The following is a 23976-nucleotide window of genomic DNA, read 5'->3' on the forward strand; positions in this document are numbered from 1 at the left end:
CCCTCTAAATCCAACCATACAAATGTTCTCTACAACAATAAAAAATTAATTGTAGAAAAGAGCTTTGACATATTCGCACCATACTGAAGAGATTTGAGAACATAAGATAAAGTGAATTCAAGAAGTGAGCTTACTATCAAGTATCATTGGAAGCTGTTTCTTTTAAGAACACTTTAAAAATTGGCAAAATTAGTCTCATTAAGTATCTTACAAATGACGAGTGAAAACTACCAAAAACAACTAGCTATCTTGATAAATTTGATCTTAAAAGACTCACATAAATAGGCTATGAATGCAGTGAATGAAGATATAATTAGTATCGCTCGCTTGCTGCCAGATCCAGAGATTTTAAATGTGAAGCGCCATACATACCAACTTAATTTCGGCCTATCTAATCTATCTGGAAAATGCCAAAGAGAAAGTCAACAACATCATGATGCTCTTGCGTCAAGCTTGAGTAATTCGAAATAGCCCGAACTATTTTCGAAAGCCGGAATTCAGTTTATTTCGGGTAGTTCGTCATTTAGTTGCTAAAAGTATCCGGCGTATGTCGTAAGCTATTTTAGTAAATTTTAAAGTTTTATTTTTGGCATATTTACCCAGTTTACTGGAAGACCAGAATAAGTCTGGTAAGTGGGTTAAGACACACTGAAGGCACCAAGGAGGAAAAAATTGATTATTTAATTTCCATTTTCGTTTCTCTAATTGCATCCCCTTAATTAACCATCTCAAACAACTTAAAGGTGAACGCATTTTAATTATTAAATTGATTTCAGGAAGGCTCTAGGGCTGTTTATACGTGTCTCGAATCTCTAGCCCCTTCGTAACTGTCCGTACATCAAGATGCCTAAACCAGCAGCGGCCCAGGAGGATGAAGATCCCACCCCATACCTTTTCGTCTCCTTGGAACAGAAACGTATAGACCAGACAAAGCCCTACGATGCCAAGAAATCATGCTGGGTACCGGACGACAAGGAGGGATTCGTACTTGGTGAAATCAGGGGTACCAAGGGTGACCTCGTCACTGTTGGAATACCCGGAGGAGAGGTATTGCATTTCTGTTTCTTTTAAGAAAAATCAATTTGTTTAAAATTCAAATAAGTCTTTTACAAATGAACTCCTAACAAATTTAACATATCGTTGGCTTGATTGTGGGAGTGCAATATCGTTTTTAAAAAATATTAGCGAACAAATACAATTAATAAGTGCTACTTAATTAAATCAAACATTTATTCAATAAAAAATAAATTCTTAATCTGCATACAACATAAAAATTAAAAAATCAAGCCGTATAAGATGATCGCTTGTATATACGTGATCTACACCAACATAGTAGTCACTTGAAGTAACCACTTTTTCACAAATTTTAAGACCCTTTTTTCAGTTAGAAGGTTACCTAATGAGGGCTTATATTTCCAGACAAACTGCTAAAATATTTTGGTTACCTTATTCTTTACTCTTACTGAATTAAAGCTAAATGAATAGAGAAAATATTTAAAGTAACTTGTGAATATATTTAGTGAGTTTTTGTAACAAGCCCACGATATGTTGCATATACAAACTTCTCCTAATTTTTTAGTTTTATATAATATTTTGTTTAAATTAAAATGAAAACAATATGTTTTTTTTTAATTAGATGCTGTAGTTAACTTTCATTTTGTTTTTATTAAAAAATACAATATTGAGTAATTTAGGAAAAATCAATACGCAAAGAGCATGTACATCAAGTGAATCCCCCCAAATACGAAAAAGTAGAAGACATGGCGGATTTAACATATTTAAACGACGCCTCCGTATTACACAACTTGAAACAACGATACTACGCCAAACTAATCTACGTAAGTACCATTTTCCTACCTTACTAATAGAGTTTTTTTACCCGTAAATAGGAAAAGAACTTCAAAAAGGAACAAGTAACCCAAGTAAACCCTCCTAAGTACGAAAAAGCTGAGGACATGTCCAACTTGACATACCTCAATGACGCTTCAGTATTGCACAACTTGAAACAACGTTATTATGCCAAACTTATCTACGTAAGTCTCCTGTGGGTCTTCTGATGTGGACTTCGGCAATACACCGAACCGAAACCCCTTTGTTTGCTTTTATGTGATGGATCAAGATGACTTCGAGATCGATGATACCTCGTCTTGGAAAATCGGCTCTAATCCGACCCAAGACTGTGTTAACCTGTTGATAATTTTTTGGACTAATCTTAGGGTGTCTTGGCGATACCGGCATTACACCGAGCAAGACCTCTTATTTTCAACTTTCCTGTTTTTATATGGACAAATCGGCCCTACCCCGATCCAAAACTGTGTTAACCCATTTGCTCATTTTTCTCGACTAATTATAAAGTCTTGGCGATACCGGCATTACACCGAACAAGGCTTTTTTTTCAATTGTCGTGTTTTTATATGGACAAATCGGCTCTATTTTGATCCAAAACTGTGTTAACCCATTTGTTTATTTTTGTCGACTAATTTTAAGGTCTTGTCTATATCGGCATTACACCGAACAAGGCCTCTTATTTTCAATTGTCGTGTGCTTAATTATTTTATAGCTCTTAAGGGATGACTAATTGTTCAATTTATTCATTTAGACTTATTCTGGACTCTTCTGCGTCGCTATTAACCCTTACAAGCGCTTCCCCGTATACACCAACCGTTGTGCCAAATTGTACAGAGGCAAGAGGCGTAATGAAGTACCACCCCATATTTTCGCCATTTCTGACGGTGCTTACGTCAACATGTTGACCAGTAAGTATTTGAAATAAGCTTTCAATAAGAAAAAGTAAGTAAAATTATTTTTTTTATTAATGAGATAATTATCTGAAGGTCTACGAGTTATGAGACATTTACCATAAATAGAAAAAAAATAATTTTACGCACGTGTTACATACACCATTTTTCTACTACCGAATTAAATATAAAAAATCGAAATAGGGATCCTTATAGAAAAATATTTCTTATGCAGTTGGGTATATCTCAAATTTGATTCCTAGTGAACGATAAATCATATCGTTCAATCTTAAAATTGATTTTTAATTATATTAATGCTTGATATTAAAATGATGAAAACATTTTAAAACGAGGCCTAGATACATAATAATTTTAACGTGCAATAAATAAATTAATTTAAATATTTTGACCTAAGAAATTACTTTTTGGTACTTACGTTAATGGGATAACTAGCGTTGCAAAAACATCAGCATTAAACAAATTGGAACTTTTTCATGCAAATCGGATACTGCAACAACTATGTTAGAAATACTGCTAGGGAATTTTTTTGAACCTGAGGAGTTTATAAAGAAGTACTTTAAGCACGGTAATAGAAAAATTAATTAATAAACTCTATGGACTCTTATAAGAGTATTTACTAATTATTATATTTTCTTTTTTCTAGATCATGAAAATCAATCTATGTTGATTACGTAAGTATCTAAGTCCAATCCAGAATTTCCTTCTTGACTTATTTAAGTCTGCCTTTCCTTAAAGTTTGAGTAAAATCAATATCATCAACCACTCACATCACTCAATGATTTTTTTTCTATTTATTCGACGCAAAGTTCATAACTCAAAAAATTGACCAAATGCCATTTTGAAAATTTGTACACATAATCTATGGACAATTTCGTTAGACATCTATTTTAGCGTTTTTCCAAATTCGTTTTCCAAGATTTGTTAAAAGTCGAATTTGTCTTATTCCATATTATTAACACCCTTTCATCAAATCGATCCGTAATAAGAATATTCCTGCCAAATTACCCCAAGCGACTACCATTCTTCCCTCCAGCAAAACGCACATTTTTTCCGTGCCATTGTAGCACGTTTTCCCCTCAAAAATCACCGCCTGTCAACGGAAAGAGTTAAAAAAAATGCTTCTTATCCTACAGTGGTGAGTCTGGTGCCGGTAAAACTGAAAACACGAAAAAGGTAATTGCTTACTTCGCCACCGTCGGTGCTTCAACCAAAAAACCATCCGAAGAGCAGCAGAAGAAGGGTACCCTTGAAGATCAAGTCGTACAAACTAACCCTGTACTTGAAGCCTTCGGTAACGCCAAGACCGTGCGTAACGACAACTCCTCCCGTTTCGTAAGTTCACTTAGTAGGAACATTCGCTAAATTCATATATAACATTGGATTTTATTCTTAAATAGGGTAAATTCATCCGTATTCACTTCGGTCCCACTGGTAAATTGGCTGGTGCTGATATCGAAACTTGTAAGTCAGATTTTTAACTTAAACCTGGATTAGCGTTAATGAGATATCTTACAGATCTGCTTGAGAAGGCTCGTGTCATTTCCCAACAGAGTCTTGAAAGATCTTACCACATTTTCTACCAGATTATGTCTGGTTCCGTTCCTGGAGTTAAAGGTATGTATTTACTATTATCTAAAATGAATCCTTAATTCGTCAGTATTTTGATATTTTTTAATAATTTATCTAGAAATGTGCCTATTGTCGAATGATATAAAGGACTACTATTACGTAGCTCAGGGTAAAATTACCATTCCCAATGTGGATGACGGCGAAGAATGTCTTTTAACTGATGTAAGTGGGCTGTAAAGCCCACGAGGTGATATTTTTAATCGATTTAAACACAAAAAGAGAATATCATATGAGACAGCTTCTCGAAATAATTTATTTTGTCCGTCTTTGTATGTACTTGTGTACGTTTTATCTGGATTTATGTTTTACACAAGAAATTATTTCCTTTATTAAACAAAACCTGATTTAAGAATGTGGTTAATATTTTGACTAATAATTAAAATCTAGATTTGCAACGTCCTATTTTCAAATTATAGATGCAATGAATTACTTAAAATTACAAAAAACATATTTGCAGCCGGAATCTTTGAGATTTATCAGTGAGCTTCAACTTTTAAAAAGTTGGTTAAATTATAATTTATGCTTTCAAGGTACGCCTTAAGTGAATTTGAAATAAAAGCTCTTAAATGCAAAGTTTCTTTTACTGCTTTCTGGAAATACTGTTTTATTATTATCAGGTTATTTGAGAAGCCAAATAATTATTCAAAATATAGTATGTAATCTACTTAATGATCTTATTGCAGTAGCAAGTCTATGTGTTTTAATCATTGGTCAAAAATTAAGTCCCACCAGAAAGTTTAAAATAACAAAAATACAAATTACTTACCTAAACCTAAAATTTATCCCAATATTACAAAAAAATCCTGATGATGGATTCGAAAAAAGTCGTAATATTACAACGACTCAAACCCGTTTCCGACTATTTTTAGACATGTGCCTTTTGTCCAACAACATCATGGATTACAATTTCGTGGCTCAGGGAAAAACTACCATTCCTAACGTAGATGACGGTGAAGAATGTAGACTCACGGATGTAAGCGAGCAAAAGACTTCTCGCCTTTTGTATATTTTTGCTGTCTAGTTGATTACTGCGGTAGTTTTATACATGGTGTTTAATGGTTTCATTAAATATCATGTATCAAATCTAAGCGTATAGCCTTGTATATATATTAGCTTTCTCGTGTTTGACGAAATTATAAATGTAGAAAAGTCCTGATGTAACAGTGACCCCTAAACATTTTTCCTTTTCTGTAGACATGTGTCTTTTATCTGCTAATGTTAATGATTACCACTACGTCGCACAGGGTAAAACCACTATTCCAAACGTCGATGATGGCGAAGAATGTAGATTAACAGATGTAAGATTATCGCACCATCTCTTCTTCGAATTTTATTATTATCATCATGCACAGCTTCATTTTTGTTTGGTTAAATAATATAACCAACAACAATGAAGGTTTTTGTTTTTAATTTAAACCAGCACTTGACGTAGCTGGTCTAGCACATGGTAAATCCTCAAATCCTTATTAGGCTAATCCGACTTGTAAGTCGAAAGTCTTTGATTGAGTTTTGGTTTAGGCAATTCGATTAAATCGTACATTCGAACCCTAAACCACCTACCCTGGTTTGTTAAGATTACGTGTGTGTATTCCATCCCTAATCATATAGCCCCCTAGTAGTTACTTAAGTATGACTGATTTACTACTAGATCATACTTAAAGTTACACATTCCTTCTAGAAATATGCTTATTATCTAACAACATCCTGGATTACAACTTCGTGTCTCAAGGAAAGACTAAAATCCCATCTGTAGACGATGGCGAGGAATTCAGGCTTACCGATGTAAGTTTTCTACTAACCCGCTTCATCCCCCACACGATGCCACAACACCGTTGTTCGTTTTTTGTGTTTTAGATTTTAAGATGCTGTCTTTATTTTATTTATTTTGCGCTTATAGTAAATCTCGCTTAGTCCAAAATCGGTACTTGTCAGGCGAACAATACCACTAAGGGATCTTAAAAGTAATTTTTTTTTACCAGCCATATGCAACTTGTCAGATAACATCTATGACTACCATAACGTCTCTCAGGGTAAAGTACAAATTCCCAATGTAGATGACGGCGAGGAATTCACACTTACCGATGTAAGTCACGTACCTTATGTGGTGGCGTCATCTCCTTGTAAATGTTAAATAGAATTGTTCGTCTTGTACCTATATTGTGACTATTACAGCTTTTTTTTACATTTTTTTCGTTTAGCTGTATGGACGTTAGCTGTCTATATATCTGGGTCAGAAACTTGGAAAATAACCAGAAATATTAACAACTTTCACTAACACTCAAATAATTAGTTGCCTTCTTGACGTCAATGTAAGAAGTACCTAATGAATTTTACTATAAAAGTTAGAGGTAAGGTTTTTTTAAGATATATGTAATTTTTTGTATTAACATCCTTTCAAACCAATTTTGTTTTTTAATTCTGATTACCAAAAAGTAGGAAAGAGCGTGATTCTTTCTTTATCAATAGAAATCTGATTTTAGGGCTAAAAATTTCAGGAGCTTTTTTAATTTAATCATGATTTTATAGTTCGTTCATAAAATCACATATTTTTACAGAAATTGATTATGATTTCTTTGAATTATGCCAATCAATCCTTATCTAGGACTTGATCGAAAGCCACGTCAACGTTTTGACAGAAAAATTCTCACTTGTAAGTTTCATATAATTTGCCCACAAAAAATGTCTATTTTACAATAAAACCTGCCTCTTATGAATAAACAGTAGAATTCTCGGTGTTTCCTACCCATTCCTGGAACAGATCCGGAAACAGCAGTGGTATTCACAACACCCTCTGACGTTACAGATACAGAACAAAACCTCTTCTGACCCAGATATATTTTCCACTCCTCATTCCCAAAAATGCCCTTCTAAGACCCGACTTTTCTATAATATAGGAAGCCTTCGACATTCTTGGTTTCACCCAAGAAGAAAAGGACAACATCTACAAGATCACCGCTGCCGTAATGCACATGGGTACCATGAAATTCAAACAGAGGGGTCGTGAAGAACAGGCCGAACCTGACGGTATGGAAGTAAGTTAATATCAAAACCTTATTGTTAACATGGGTTTTAAATAAACGATTATTAACTATTCTGTAGGAAGGTGAGAAGGTTGCTAAACTCTTGGGTGTTGACGCTCCGGGTCTTTACACCGCCCTGGTTAAGCCCAGGATCAAAGTAGGTAACGAATTCGTCACCCAAGGTAGGAACGTCAACCAGGTATCCTACTCTGTCGGTGCCATGTCCAAGGCTATGTTCGACAGATTGTTCAAATTCTTGGTCAAGAAATGTAACGAAACTTTGGACACCAAGCAAAAGAGACAACACTTCATCGGTGTACTGGATATTGCTGGTTTTGAAATCTTCGACGTAAGTCTAAAAGGATTCTTTCAATACTTTTATTTAAAAACCTGTACATGGTGGAAATATTTAAGTTTTATACTTTCGAGATCTTAAGTACCTTTATTATCTCAACTAATAACAAAAAAAACATTACTTTTCAGGATTAATTATTAAGTTGGGACCTCATGTATATAAGTTTTGAACGAATGTATATTGTGTGTTAGTCTGAAACTGCTATATGCAAAGACAATTAATTAACAAAAAATATTTTATTTGCAAATCAGTATAACGGCTTCGAGCAGCTTTGCATTAACTTCACTAACGAAAAGCTTCAGCAATTCTTCAACCATCACATGTTCGTACTAGAACAAGAAGAATATACCAGGGAAGGTATTACATGGCAGTTCATTGATTTCGGTATGGACTTGGCCGCCTGTATTGAGTTGATCGAAAAGGTTAGCTTTGCTACTAACATTTCAACTTGCATGATTATTATCTCTAGCTTCAGCAGATTGTAAAGGTAAGATTAGTTGCATGCATTCAATAAATTGGTCAAAATTTCAACAGTACAACGGTTTTGAGCAACTGTGTATTAACTTCACCAATGAGAAACTGCAGCAGTTCTTTAACCATCATATGTTTGTACTGGAACAAGAAGAATACAAAACGGAGGGTATCGATTGGGTATTCATTGATTTTGGTATGGATCTAGCAGCTTGTATCGAACTTATTGAAAAGGTAGAGGGTGTAAATCTAGCTACAGCATTGTGTGCCTCCTGGTGTGAATGTTGTCAAGTCGGTCCCAAACCAGTACACTAATGGGCTATATGTATTTGTTAAATGTCTTTTGTAAATGTAGTTCAATGGATTTGAGCAACTGTGTATCAACTTCACAAATGAAAAACTACAACAGTTCTTCAACCATCACATGTTTGTGCTAGAACAAGAAGAGTACAAAACTGAAGGGATTGATTGGGTGTTTATTGATTTTGGCATGGATTTGGCCGCTTGTATTGAGTTAATTGAGAAGGTAATTCACTCAGAACAAGAACATTTAAAACTGCCAATGTGTGACAGTAGACTTGTATGAAACAAAGGATATTGAAGCAAAATTTAGAAAAATCTTTTTACTAAATATTGCTACAATACATAATTTGAAAAGATTGGCCTTGCAGGATACAACGGTCAAAGTGAAGGTCTTGTGTGGTGTATTAGTATAGTAATTCCAGATTCCACCATTGTAACAGGTCGAGAATCTAAACAAAATGTGTTCATGTCACTCTTCCCCTTAGTTTAACAGCTTTGAACAACTCTGTATCAACTTCACAAATGAAAAATTGCAACAATTCTTTAACCATCACATGTTTGTCCTCGAACAAGAAGAATACAAATCAGAAGGTATCGAATGGACCTTTATTGATTTCGGTATGGACTTGGCCGCTTGTATTGAGTTGATCGAAAAGGTAACTAGGACAGCCTTCGCGAACGGCAAGCGACTCAATGTTTAGTGGCTAACATAATAAATGTTCCAAGAGATTTCAATAATTGGCAGCAGGCTGAATTTCTTTCTTTAAGAAAATTGGCTTTATTCAAATGATACCTTCCACTGTACCTAACTTTATGTATATATGTACAAGTCTCTAGGTAGATTCCACCCACTGTACAGGGCACTGGATCACTAAGAGCACTGTAGTTAAATGTTTGTTTGTTTACATGTATAGTTCAACAGCTTTGAGCAACTTTGCATCAACTTTACCAACGAAAAATTGCAACAATTCTTTAACCATCACATGTTTGTGCTTGAACAAGAAGAATACCAACGTGAAGGTATCGAATGGGCCTTCATTGATTTCGGTATGGACTTGGCCGCTTGTATCGAACTTATCGAAAAGGTAGAATAGCACATATGGAGTGCTCATACTAGAGTTCGAACAATAATACTTTAATTAAGGCAGTCCTTTAATTACTACTTCTCATTTATTAATAAATCCTCTTAATTTTTCTAACCTTTATTATGGAGCATTACACCCTCTTTGACTAAATTTTATTTTTTAGAAATTATAAATAAAACTTCCTCAAAAACTTTTATTTTGACTTCACACAAATTTGCTATTTAAAAAAGTCTAAATTATTTAGTTAATGATTAAACATGGAAAAAATTGTATCACTTCCTAAACACTTGTCAGTTTAAGTGTAAAGCTTCATCACGTTCTAAAAAATTAAATATTTCTTTTTTACATGGCTTTTTACTAGTTTAAAATAAAATTGATTAAATATCACGCAGTGTGAAAGTACCATGCACCAACGCTTCTGTAAAAACTAACAATCTAACCTGCCTAGAGCGACAATTTGTAATACCAGTAACTAAATCATGTGCTAACAACTATTTTCAGTACAACGGCTTTAACCAACTGTGTATAAACTATTCCAACGAAAAACTTCAACAATTTTACAATCACCACATGTTCATTTTGGAACAAGAACAGTACAAAATCGAAGGTGTCCCATGGAGGTTCATTGATTTTGGCCTAGACCTTCAACCTTGTATTGATTTGATTGAAAAGGTACCATCGCTTGGACGAAATGGTTCACCTAGTATCTGTTTTCTTTAGATTTAGTTGTTTGATTTTCAAAACTTACTGAATAAGTTCGTTTATGTTGTAAATACACGTTTAAATGCTAGTCTGATTAGTATATGCACAGTGAACTATGCAGCTTCATGGCTTCAAGAAGGTATCGTACAAAGCAATTTGTGTTTTATGCTTATTATTATGAAGAAGGATATCGTTACTAGTCACGGAGTATTAACATTTTTGGATTGATATTATTATCGGTATAATCAGTAGATTAGTGGTTTGACTAATTCAGACCCACAGAAAATCTATTGAAAGAAAAAAAAGTATTTTATGATCGATATTAGTTCAGTTCTATGTTAAAGTGCAATTTTAAGTTTATTTTGAAGATTTTTTGAAAAAAAAACGTTAGTTCATCTGCAACAGCATGTACAAAAAAAGAAACCTTAAGAATGACTATATCCAGTTTGAAATACAAAAAAGAATTAACAGTCAATAATATAATAAATAATAAAGTAATCTTTTGAATAGGCTTATATCAATGTTCAATTTTACTCAATATGCGATATCTTTCTTCTCAACTTATGGTTCCGCGACAAAATCCTAACAGCCACTCCCAATATGTAGCCTATGGGTATCTTGTCCATCCTTGAAGAAGAGTCTATGTTCCCCAAAGCCACCGATGCCACCTTCGTTGAAAAATTGAACACCAACCACTTGGGCAAATCTCCTAACTACCAGAAACCCAAACCACCAAAGCCCGGTCAGCAAGCCGCTCACTTCACCCTTGGTCACTACGCTGGTAATGTACGTATACTGATTGTTTTAACATTTATATTCCAAACTAATGGATTTATTTATTTAGGTACCTTACAATATCACCGGTTGGTTGGAAAAGAACAAGGATCCCTTGAACGACACTGTTGTCGACCTTTTCAAAAAGGGTACCAACAAGCTGTTGTGTGAGATTTTCGCTGACCACCCTGGACAATCTGGGGCTCCTGCTGACAAGGGTAATAATGATTTTAATCATTGCCTTTACTCTTTAATAATTATCCAATTGGAAATAATTCTTGTTTATTTATGCTCATTCAACATGGTTTAAAGGATTAATTAAAAAGTACAATATAATATCAACATAAATTTTATTATTAGGTGCCAAGAGAACCAAAGGTTCTGCCTTCCAGACTGTATCAGCTATGTACAGGGTAAATACTCTGATATCTCACATGTGACAGCTGAGCTCAGAGCTATTACCAATTTAACTAAAACCTTTTATCATCCTTAGAATGGCGCAAAGCTAGCATTGCAACCTATCTTTTCTTATTCTTTAAAGTTGATCTTCTTAGAAAGTTCCTCTAAGAATATCCACTATTTTTTTTTATTCTATTCAACATCATCCCAGTGCTTTTTATTCTTTTTAACCAATTGCTTAAAATATTATTGCATGTTATAGGTGCGCGTGGTAAGAAGGGCGGTGGCTTCGCTACCGTATCTTCGGCCTACAAGGTACGTTCAAAATTAAATCATCTAGTTTTTCATGTATCTTTTACGAGTTTAGTTTTTTTTTAAATCTTTGTTCATAGGTTGTTTGACCACCCTCCCAAGGGAACAACCGTATTTAATTCATTTTGTCGTTAATAATTCCTATGTATATCTGATCCAGCAATCACACTCAAACTTGCCCAGGAGTTTGAGGATCAAAATTTAACTAACTTTTCAAAAAAAAAAAAAAAAAATTATATGTCTACCCAGTACGTATCGAAATATGCGTGAGCATCTCTAAATACAGCAACGATACTTTGTTTGTTATTAACTATTGTACCAACTTTGACGGAAGTGGCCATATACGTATAATTAAAATATTTTTAACCAATTTTGCTAACCAATTTATTACTCTTCTGCTGTGAAACTAAAGCTACTGGCAAAGCAGCAATGGTGTGAATATTAAATCCCTCTTAACCTAACCATTCTAATCGTACCTACCATTTAATAAAGTTTAGCTGAAATTCAAGTTTGTAATTCAACTAAGCTTTCGTTTCTAATAAAACCACACGGATGCCTAACATATTTGTCATCACTTAGGAACAATTGAACAACTTGATGTCCACCCTGAGGGCCACCCAACCTCACTTCGTCCGTTGTATCATTCCCAACGAATTGAAACAGCCTGGTCTCATTGACTCTCACTTGGTAATGCACCAGCTGACCTGTAACGGTGTACTTGAAGGTATCCGTATCTGTAGGAAAGGTTTCCCCAACAGGATGGTCTACCCTGACTTTAAACTTCGGTAAGTTTCGGTTAGGTTTATTAAAACTGTACTGCTTCTATTATTTTGATGGTCCCTAAATTTAGAAAGCAATGAGTTTATATACTGACTGATTCAACAACAGAGAGGTTGTTTAAAAAAAAAGAAGTAACTGAAGATGCAATTATTACAGCACTATACTCAATTATTGCATAAAGTAAATTTAGGGGGAACCAACAAATATACATTAAAATATATTATTTAAACGTATACCGTAAACAAGATAACAATAATATAAGTGAAAACATCAACATACATTTTTTGACAAACATATTATTTAACGCGATATAGCTACATGATCCTAGCTCCAGCTACCATGGCTGCCGAAAAGGAAGCCAAAGAAGCGGCCAGAAAATGTCTTGAGGAAATTGGCTTGGACGCAGACAGTTATCGAGTTGGACACACCAAGGCAAGACGTCATCTTGTCCTTGTCTTTGTCACGTTATTTTATTTTTGTCACCATTGTATAAATGTTAACGTAGACACAAGTACACCTAAACACGCAATGTAGTGAATGTTCACAAAGTGTTACCGTCACATTTTTGTTTTGTCCTATAGTTACAAAATCTTGAATCCCGCGGGCGCCGCTAAGGAAACCGATCCAAAGAAATGTGCCGATGTGATTTTGTCTGCCACCAGTCTTGATCCCGAACTGTACCGTCTTGGTCACACTAAGGTCTTGTTTACTATCCCTCTTATGTTTTTTGTTTAGTTTCCCCACGTTGTATGTTTTTGTTGAGTATGTAACACCCCATACATAGCTACAGTTGATCCTTATATGAACTTGGTGCTATCTAAAACTGAACTTTATCAGACTGAAGCACTGAGTTTGAGTATTTAATAATCAGTAATATGTAGGCTGAATTAGACCTGTTTATTATAAGAAACCTAGCAAAGAACAGACTATGGTTTCATTTTTGTTGTCTATAATCCTCTAGTATTTTAAGAACCGAGTGAGTTTGTCATATGTGTTAATTGTGTTGAATCTTGCTTAAATCAGATACAAAATTCTGGCAGCAAGCTTGATCAAGGACACCATGACTCCAGAAAAAGCGGCGGAAATCATTTTGGATCAAGTTAATCTTGACAAAGAGCAATATCGTATGGGTAAAACGAAGGTATATTTCCCAAAAGTACTTCAAAACGATTTTGCTGCTATCGAAATTGACCTTTTTTTTTGGCTGACCTTCGCAGTTATAAAAATAATGCTTAATTGGGCTTCAAGCTTTTGTTGTATTAATATCAAGATTTAATGTTATATGTTTAATATAAGGTTTTATTTTATAATAACTTCAAGTCAGAAATATAAGCATAACATTTGGTAAAATTATGAAGGCTTGCCATAAGCTTAATAATTTTTTATAATGCTTTTTGAAAAACATTGAAATTTTCACATTTTTTTTTAATATAAAAAGACCTAAACAAAGGTTTCCCTAAACATCATGTGAATTCAAGATGCAAAGCTTGAGAATATTTTATGGAGAAGATGTTTGGTTTTAAAGTTCCTTCTGTCAAAACACAAGGAAGCAAAATAATATTTTTGTTTTCTCTCTTGCATTGTTTTTTTATTCTAAAACTCTGAAAAAAACAAATTTTATGCAAAAAATTAAAATCAAATTACCAATGTCAATGGCTCACTAATAATTTCACCATTTTTGTGGAATAAAAAAAATGTTCTTTGTTCTTTTTATTTTTTTAATCAAGGGTTTCTCAAATCTTTTTTTCCATAGAGTTATACATAAATTATTTTTTATAATTTAAAAACTTCTTAGTTATGATCCAAGGACTATAAAACTTGAAGCTTTGAAACATATTTTACAACATCAACATTGACATCTGACTCTGTATCTTAAAAAGAAGCAACTATAATCAAATGAGTTTTTTTTTAAATAACGGCAAGGATCTTCATCTCAAAATATATGTGTATGGACATGATCTTTAGGGCCACCTAATATATAAAGCTTTTAACAATTAGTAAATTGCTTAGTGAATTACTAGAGATTCCGTTCAAAGATCTGGTTGTAGTAAAGTTGTGCTCAAAAACTCCTATTTATTAGGAAATTTTAAGGACAATTTTCTGCAACATCTACCACTTAACACACGAGCACTCCCTCAACTAACATTACCCTATCCTTTAAAAAACAACAGGTATTCTTCCGTGCCGGTGTCCTCGGTCAGATGGAGGAACTCCGTGACGAACGTCTCAGCAAGATCGTCACCTGGATGCAATCCTGGGTCAGAGGTTACCTCTCCAGGAAGGAATTCAAGAAGTTGCAAGAGCAACGTCTGGCTCTCCAAGTGTGCCAGAGGAACTTGAGGAAGTACCTCAAGTTGAGGACCTGGCCATGGTACAAACTCTGGCAGAAGGTCAGGCCACTCCTCAACGTCACCCGTATCGAGGATGAGATTGCCGTAAGTGATACTTGAGTTTAGTTAATTAAAATTGTCACCCAGAAAATCTAAAATGGACTTTGTCGATTTTCGTTTGTTGGAATTCGATGTGGTCTTCTTAACTGACAATGAAGTTTCTTATATTATGCATCGACTCTTAAGAAAAAATCTGATTGGAGTCTACTACTAGAATTGTTGTCGATTTTGTCAAAGGACTTAAACCACTACGGTCCAGACTTCCTTTAGCATTACTTTCAATTAGAATATACTATTATGTATTCCAAACTCTTTCATTCCAATGCTACATCAGATTTGCTGCATTATAATTAATTTTTCTGTTTCCTACTTAAGCAAAAGAATTGCTTATAGGCAGTTACATGGCGTCGTTTACGGTGCGTCCTAAAATGGATTGCTCAAATTTTTTTCAAATACGTTTATTTTTAAATCACCTAATTTAAACTACTTGCCTAAAAAATACTGAGTCCTCTGATTTCCATGACTGATTAGTCGCCAGGCGCCCACGTAAATATTTTCGTAGTAATAAATCTCAAAAATTAGCTTCGTTAAAATCAGATTTAATCCGATGCTTATTTTTTTATGGTTTGACGCAATCCCACGTAAGTTAAGCTAAATATTTGATGACTAGTTTTTTCCACAACTTTCTTTTTCTAAAAATATTTTTTTTTGAAAATATAATTTTGCATTTTTGACTCATGACATTTTTTTTTAGTCATGATATTTTTGTTCGCATTTTTGACATTATGATTATCATATGGTTTTATTAGATCAGAATCTTGGAAAAGAAGCTGTTTCATTTAATTCTTATCAAGGTTTGGTAAAAGTTTTACTTACTGACCTCAATAACAAGAAGAAATTTGAATACGTGAAACATAAAACCGTCCAGTATTTACACCTTCCAAGAAAATCCTAATTTGTGAATCGGAATGGCTTAAAGATTCTAAAAATAAAAATCCGTGATTCGCGCATGTTCTTAGCCCGCAAAACATTACTTTTGGTGGCCTTCCATTTCCAAAAACTGTTTACGTTATTTTATACAGCCGATTTTTATACGTATCGCGATCAAATCACCTGTCCTATATTAAAATCTTTCTAAATTTAAAATTGATTGCCCCTACCTTCTTCTATTTCTGTCAACTCTGTCGGTCATACATCGCATATTTTTATAATCTTTCATCTCTTACGTGGGCGCTCTTTCCAAAAGACTCGAATAATTTTATCGGGCTGCCAGTTCAGTCCTCGACCGCTTCGCGTCTTGTCTTCAACTTGTTCCCTCTCGCGAATCATCTAAAACGAAATCATTCTTATATAAACGACACGATGGCTTCGGTAGCTGTTAACGAAAAAACTTTACCGGACAACGTACCCGAATCGAAAGAACCCGAAAGTAAACCACAAAAAAAATCGAAAAAACCCAAGGAGTCTAAAGAACCTAAACCGATCGAAGAACCCCAACCTATATCTGCCGAACAGCCACCCGAACCTAAAACTGAAGAACCCCTACCCGAACCTCAAAAGGAACCTACCCCCGAACCTCCTGCAATTATCGAATCTTGTCCAACTCGCGAAAGTCGAAAACAGTCCAGAGCTTCACCCGAAATCGATCCTAGAATAGTTGCCCTCGAAAGGCAAATTTTGGAAAAAGATTCTTGCTTACAGAAACTCGAAGAGAAGGCTGCCAAAGCTCAAGAGGCCTTCGAACGTGAAGCTAAAGCCAAGAAGGAATTGGAAGGTTTGTACGCCAAGATCTTAGCTGAGAAGACTGAGTTGTTGAGCACCCTTGAAGGCGAAAAGGGATCCCTTTCCGAAGTTCAAGAGAGGGCCAACAAGTTGCAAGCCCAGAAGAACGATCTTGAATCCCAACTCCAGGTAATTTATTTGTATTATTTTTTAATCGGAATTAACGTAATACCTTTGAATCAACAGCTTAAAATAACTAGTTTTCTTAAAAGAGCAATAAATTAACATAAAAAGATATCCTTAAAAAAATACACGAAAATGTTTATGCTTTCTGTAAACTTCTAAATTCCTTGAATCCAAACATATTATCCAGATACGCTTTTAATTTTAGATCACTTTCTGTTTGAACAGTTGGTATCAGCATACTTTCACCGTAATATTTATCGCAAAAAAGAAGATAAATATACTTTGTTTTCCGCTATTATAAAATAGATTTATATCGCATCAAAATAGAAATATCTGCGCCATATATGCATACTCGTCAATAGATGCCTTTCATTAGCAGAAATTACACGATCTCAAATTTTTAATAATTTTTGGCCGACGATCAAAAGTTCATGTATCATATTTGAAATTATTAAGGCTGCATCAAAACATTTTATTGGCTTCTTGCCAATAATATTAAGTTAATTAGAAACACTTACTTTTTTGACCCAAATATTTTAGCGAAAGTGCTTTTAGGTGTTAATGACTCACACATACATACTTAGATACGAGTTTGGTTTTAGGAAACTCAAGACCGTTTGACCCAAGAGGAAGATGCCCGCAACCAACTTATGCAACAAAAGAAGAAACTGGAACAAGAAATGTCCGGTTACAAGAAGGACATCGAAGACTTGGAACTCAACCTCCAAAAATCCGAGCAAGACAAGGCTACCAAGGACCACCAGATCAGGAACTTGAATGACGAAATCGCCCATCAAGATGAACTGATCAACAAGCTCAACAAGGAAAAGAAGATGTCTGGTGAAAACAACCAGAAGATCTCCGAGGAACTCCAGGCTGCCGAAGACAAAGTCAACCACTTGAACAAAGTTAAAGCCAAATTGGAACAAACTTTGGATGAATTGGAAGACTCTCTGGAACGCGAAAAGAAACTCCGCGGTGACGTTGAGAAGTCCAAGAGGAAGGTTGAAGGTGACTTGAAACTCACCCAGGAAGCCGTGGCCGATTTGGAAAGGAACAAGAAGGAGCTCGAACAGACCATTCAACGCAAGGACAAGGAAATCTCATCTCTCTCTGCTAAATTGGAAGACGAACAATCCGTTGTCGGCAAGACCCAGAAACAGATCAAGGAACTCCAGGCCCGTATTGAAGGTAAAAAATTTCAAGCAATGATTGAAATTGATCTACATATTGCCTTCTTTTCTCAGAACTCGAAGAAGAAGTCGAAGCCGAACGTCAAGCCCGTGCCAAGGCCGAGAAACAACGTGCTGACTTGGCTCGCGAACTTGAAGAACTTGGAGAACGTCTCGAAGAAGCCGGCGGTGCGACCTCTGCTCAAATTGAACTCAACAAGAAGAGAGAGGCTGAACTCGCCAAGCTCCGTCGTGACTTGGAAGAAGCCAACATCCAACACGAAAGCACCTTGGCTAACTTGCGCAAGAAGCACAACGATGCCGTCTCTGAAATGGGTGAACAAATCGATCAACTTAACAAACTCAAGGCCAAGTAAGTTTCATTTTATTTCTATTTTTTCATTCATTTTATTTTCTAATTATGAACTACAGTTCATTTGAACCCTTAATCAGTTAATATTGATCGAGCAGAAGCCTTGATATATTTTATAATATTTTCTAACAAAATACAAATTTAGGGCTGAAAGGGATCGTGCCAGTATTTACCAAGAACTCCAACAAACTCGCGGAGCAGTGGATCAAGTTGGGCGCGAGAAGGTACCAGAAATGTTAACCCTTTGGGGTTCTTTTTGTTACTTCTTGTGTCTCGCCCTGCGTATGCCACATTGTATATTTGATCTTGTACTGTCCAAAACTGTTTATTTAAAATATCTTAATAATGTGATATATTTTTATGGATTTTGCACCCCAGTGATCGTCTGTTATGATTTGTAAGATAAATGTTGTTTTCTGTCTTGTCCTTCAGGGCTGAGAAAGAAAAGGCACAATACTTTGGTGAACTTAACGACCTCCGTGCTTCCGTCGACCACTTGGCTAACGAAAAGGTACTGAAAGGCCAGCCGCTTTAGTGAATTTCTCTAAAAAAGAATTTTAGGCTATTTTGACGACGCCTAACCAGGAACAAACGCTGTTGAAGCTTTTTGATTTCTCAACCATTCTTGTTTTAACAAATATTGTGTCAAAGCTTGCTAATATTACACTTTATAACCTTTCTTGTACAAACATGCTTTACGTTTTATAAATGTGCTTTCCAGTAGCGGCTTATATAAGCTCTACTAAAATAATAATATTTTTAGGCTGCCATTGAAAAAGTATCTAAACAATTGCAACAACAACTCAACGACGTCCAAGGTAAACTTGACGAGACCAACCGCACCCTCAACGACTTCGATGCCGCCAAAAAGAAACTGTCCATCGAAAACTCTGACCTCCTCAGACAATTGGAAGAAGCCGAATCTCAAGTTTCCCAACTCAGCAAGATCAAGGTTTCTCTTACCACCCAGTTGGAGGACACCAAGAGGTTAGCCGACGAGGAAAGCCGCGAACGTGCCACCCTCCTTGGCAAGTTCCGCAACTTGGAACACGACTTGGATAACATCCGCGAACAAGTCGAAGAAGAAGCCGAGGCCAAGGCTGACATCCAACGTCAACTCAGCAAGGCCAACGCTGAAGCTCAACTGTGGCGCCAGAAATACGAATCCGAAGGTATCGCTCGTTCCGAAGAACTTGAAGAGGCCAAGAGGAAGTTGCAAGCCCGTCTCGCTGAAGCTGAAGAGACCATCGAGTCCCTCAACCAGAAGGTTGTAGCTCTCGAGAAGACCAAGCAACGTCTTGCCACCGAAGTCGAAGACTTGCAACTCGAAGTCGACCGTGCCAACGCTATCGCCAACGCTGCCGAGAAGAAACAGAAGGCCTTCGACAAGATCATTGGAGAATGGAAACTTAAGGTTGATGACTTGGCTGCTGAACTCGACGCCAGCCAGAAGGAATGCCGCAACTACTCCACCGAATTGTTCAGACTTAAGGGAGCTTATGAAGAAGGACAAGAACAATTAGAAGCCGTACGCCGCGAGAACAAGAACCTCGCTGATGAAGTTAAGGATCTCCTTGACCAAATCGGCGAAGGTGGCCGCAACATCCATGAAGTCGAGAAGGCCAGGAAGCGTTTGGAAGCCGAGAAGGACGAACTTCAAGCCGCCCTCGAGGAAGCCGAAGCCGCCCTGGAACAAGAAGAGAACAAGGTACTCAGGAGCCAATTGGAATTGTCTCAAGTACGTCAAGAAATCGACAGACGCATCCAAGAGAAGGAAGAGGAATTCGAAAACACCAGGAAGAATCATCAACGTGCCCTCGACTCTATGCAAGCATCCCTCGAGGCCGAAGCCAAGGGTAAGGCTGAGGCTCTTCGCATGAAGAAGAAGTTGGAAGCAGACATCAACGAACTTGAAATTGCTTTGGACCACGCTAACAAGGTAATTATTTAATACTTACTCCGAGAACCTAGGATACCAATTATATTTCTTTATAGGCTAACGCCGAGGCCCAAAAGACCATCAAACGCTACCAACAACAACTCAAGGACACCCAACAAGCCCTCGAAGAGGAACAACGCGCCCGTGACGAAGCCCGCGAACAACTCGGAATCTCTGAACGTCGCGCCAACGCCCTCCAGAACGAATTGGAAGAATCTCGCACCCTTTTGGAACAGGCCGACCGTGCCCGTCGCCAAGCCGAACAAGAATTGGGAGATGCTCACGAACAACTCAACGACCTCGCCGCACAAAACGCTTCCATGTCCGCTGCCAAGAGGAAATTGGAGACTGAACTCCAGACATTGCATTCCGATCTTGACGAGCTCTTGAACGAAGCCAAGAACTCCGAAGAGAAAGCCAAGAAGGCCATGGTCGACGCTGCTCGCCTCGCTGACGAGCTCCGCGCCGAACAAGACCACGCACAAACTCAAGAGAAACTCCGCAAGGCCCTCGAAACCCAAATCAAGGACTTGCAAGTACGTCTCGACGAAGCCGAAGCTAACGCACTCAAGGGAGGTAAGAAGGCCATCGCCAAGCTGGAACAGAGAGTAAGGGAACTCGAGAACGAATTGGACGGCGAACAGAGGAGACACGCCGATGCCCAGAAGAACCTCAGGAAGTCCGAACGTCGCATTAAGGAATTGAGCTTCCAAGCCGAAGAAGACAGGAAGAACCACGAACGTATGCAAGACTTGGTCGACAAACTGCAACAGAAGATCAAGACCTACAAGAGGCAGATCGAGGAGGCCGAAGAAATTGCCGCCCTTAACTTGGCCAAATTCCGCAAGGCCCAACAGGAATTGGAAGAAGCCGAAGAACGCGCCGACCTTGCCGAACAAGCCATCGCCAAATTCCGTGCGAAGGGACGTGCTGGATCCAGCGCCAGAGGACAGAGCCCCGCGGTAAGTTGACGAACTTGGTGAATAACGTTTAATATTGTAAAATATATACTTACTCTTAAACATTCCAGGCGTAAAAGGCTACGTTACACTATAATCATGTCCGAAGAACCTAAAAAAAAGCGTGCATTAATTTGTTGTCATTAAATTAGACTTATTATTGCTATTACTGATCTATTTTTTAAAAGAATGCGGTCTGTTCAAAGTTACTGCATTATAGAAGAATAACTTATGTCCAGAGGGTATATATTATAAAATTTTCAATGTACATATTTTTTTAATGCACGCTTTCATTTAGCTTACTATTAGATCAGTACTTAATGGGGTTGACAAGAAATAATTTAAAAAAATAATTTTTAGAAATTATTTCCTGACTTGCTTTTTTATGAGAATTTGTAACTTTTGATATTAAACCTTTTTTTATAATAATTTGATATAAAGCTCGTTGAATCATCTTGAAATATCATCTTCTATTGTTTTTTCTCTGGGATTACTCAATTTTTGTTCAATTTTAGTTTAGAATTTCATAAACATCCTAAAATGATTATCCACATTTTTATACTATACATTGACAAACTAATATAATAATTACTAAAAATCCTAGCATAGTAAATTCGAAATTAATACAACGACTATATAATTTTGCAGTTGAAATTGACTATTTTCTTCACGATGTCTAAAGCGATAATTAATTTCCTTAGTTAAATCCACGTATTAGCAATTTTGTGACATAGAGCCCTTAATAATGCTATCAATTCTACAGAGCATTTGCTCTATATTATTTTTATTTTCAATCTTTAACGTGGCCAAAATTAAACTTTAAGAACAAATCCACTTAAAAACACAACCTTCACCAAGCAATAATTAGCTCTCATTTAATTTTTTTTCCATAACTTAAGCCGCAAGCAAACAAACCACGCTTACCAGCAATGTTAATGGAATAGAGTGACACCAGATAAGTGTAAGTGAGAGTGAGAGCTTACCCTCTCCGTTAGCCCTTAGGGAGTGCAACTTTCTCATAACTTGTCTGGGTCTTTTTTTTTTGTAAAACGTAGTGTCATTTTTATGTATAGGCTTTTTGTACAAAAATCAGAAATTATTTCTGAAATGAATGTTAATAGTGGTTTTCGATTGTTTAGTCCACTTTAGTGTAGTTTTGCTTATAGTCCATTATGATGAACATTTAAAAGGACTATTGTTTATCTTTTTAATTATTCCTAGTACTAATTTTTTTTAAATTTTTAGCCAAGACAGCGCCCACAAATGGGAGATGGTGGTCTATTCCCACCAAGGTTTGACCTAGCTCCCGAAGCTGGTGATTACTAAAACTAGTGCGCGCTGTGTTATTTTTTTAAGCGAAAAAAAATGAACTATTTAATACGCGGCCATCCCATCGGGCCGCGTGAGTGTAATTTATATTATATTATAATTAATTTTTAATTGTTACTTACAATTATTTTTTATTTCTTTATTTTAGTTTCGTTCGTCTTTTTTTTTCAATTTAAAAAAGTATGATTCCGTTGTTTCATTAAATAGATGTTTTTATACGAGAGAAAGCGGAGAATGGAGGCGATTAAGAGACACGTATTTTCCATCCGAGCAGCCTTTAGTCTCCGGGTTCTCGAAAAAATGACAAATGAAATGAAATCCAAATGTATTTTGTAAAAAGTCCAGGTTATAATAACTTTTATGTATGTGTGGATATGTTGTATGATATAAGGCACCAAATAAACAAGTTATATCGTTCTTTTAGTTAGTCTTTTGTTTTATTTATTGTTTGTTATTGCATACATCTTTAGACTGTTTTACGTTTACGTTGTTGCATTATTGAGGCAAAAGTGAACATTCTTTTTGTTTGCTTATATATACATTTTATTAATGTATTATAGTTTTTGTGAATTTTTTTTGTTGTTCATTGTTCATCTATTGTAAAATAAATCATACATATTTAATAAATAACAGCTTTTATTTTCCCATTCACCTTATGCATGAATTGTGATTTTACTATACTCTTATTGGGATACTGGAACCTGCATGTGTCTGTTTGTTCTGGCTTGTGGTTTCCTAAACTTTCAAACCTAAGCCTAAAACGTCCGCTTTTCCAGTCTTTATTTCCATGGTGGCCTGCATATCTATAAAGCCATGCTACGGTTAGTTTATATAACATGGCTATACTCTCCAGAACACAAAAACTGTTTTTTATTAGAATATTTCTCTCTTGGAAATGTATGCCACAGTGTTGAATAGTGGCAAAGTCTGTCTAGAATACTGTGGCATCATTATCCGAAACTCATGGCAATTTTTATTTTTGGCCCTCCCCTAAACCTTGGTTGGTCATAGGGTCCTGTGTACCATAGTAAGTCTTCTTTTATTGAAGGGCCATCCTACCATTTCTGCTTGTCTTTAATGTTGACAGAAACGGTCCTGTTGAAATATAATCGAAGAATTATCTTGGTAGTAGATATAGCAGCTCTCCCTCGTTAATGCATGGATAAAGGTTCTCATGGCTCCGGTGATACAAAAATCTAGTAGCATTAATTTGCACTTCCTATAATTGCTGATTCCCCACGTAATTGAACCATATGACAACATCAGTCTTAGTATCATTTTGCCCATGTTTGGGCCTTGTTGAAATATCGCTCCCAG

The 23976-nt window shown here is 36.1% G+C and overlaps 2 protein-coding genes across 45 annotated transcripts in view; one reads left to right on the forward strand and one right to left on the reverse strand.

Moving 5' to 3' along the window:
• The window catches only part of LOC126737577 (uncharacterized), a 46000-nt gene that overhangs the window by 20347 nt on the left and 1677 nt on the right, over nucleotides 1–23976 (reverse strand). Inside the window, exons 3-4 of one of the 2 annotated variants that reach the window (XM_050442553.1) lie at nucleotides 21387–21442; nucleotides 16140–16308 (exon numbers count right to left, since the gene is read on the reverse strand). The gene's annotated coding sequence lies outside the window, so the exon portion shown is untranslated. Of the gene's footprint in view, nucleotides 1–14738; nucleotides 14866–16139; nucleotides 16309–21386; nucleotides 21443–23976 lie in introns of those variants that run through there. The other variant, XM_050442552.1, reaches the window with a different exon arrangement.
• LOC126737572 (myosin heavy chain, muscle) lies at nucleotides 777–23086 on the forward strand. 43 transcript variants are annotated; one of them, XM_050442544.1, is made up of 25 exons: nucleotides 777–1047; nucleotides 1890–2033; nucleotides 2600–2756; nucleotides 3403–3430; nucleotides 3893–4091; nucleotides 4157–4220; nucleotides 4275–4373; nucleotides 5583–5686; nucleotides 7283–7420; nucleotides 7488–7757; nucleotides 9452–9622; nucleotides 10931–11110; nucleotides 11169–11316; nucleotides 11760–11812; nucleotides 12389–12594; nucleotides 13171–13288; nucleotides 14761–15024; nucleotides 16681–16890; nucleotides 17490–18078; nucleotides 18135–18432; nucleotides 18865–18943; nucleotides 19196–20371; nucleotides 20428–21333; nucleotides 22230–22291; nucleotides 22576–23086. In XM_050442544.1, the coding sequence occupies exons 1-24, from the start codon at nucleotides 844–846 to the stop codon at nucleotides 22272–22274; spliced, it is 5850 nt and encodes a 1949-aa protein (XP_050298501.1). In that variant the 5' UTR covers nucleotides 777–843; the 3' UTR covers nucleotides 22275–22291; nucleotides 22576–23086. The 43 variants fall into 43 exon arrangements, with proteins under 43 accessions (XP_050298501.1, XP_050298482.1, XP_050298483.1 ...); XM_050442525.1 differs by lacking the exons at nucleotides 1890–2033; nucleotides 5583–5686; nucleotides 9452–9622; nucleotides 22230–22291 and adding exons at nucleotides 1695–1838; nucleotides 4447–4550; nucleotides 8590–8760; XM_050442526.1 differs by lacking the exons at nucleotides 1890–2033; nucleotides 5583–5686; nucleotides 9452–9622; nucleotides 22230–22291 and adding exons at nucleotides 1695–1838; nucleotides 4447–4550; nucleotides 9023–9193.

The sequence above is a fragment of the Anthonomus grandis genome, chromosome 6 (assembly GCF_022605725.1).
Source record: "Anthonomus grandis grandis chromosome 6, icAntGran1.3, whole genome shotgun sequence".
NCBI classification, from domain to species: Eukaryota; Metazoa; Arthropoda; class Insecta; order Coleoptera; family Curculionidae; genus Anthonomus; species Anthonomus grandis.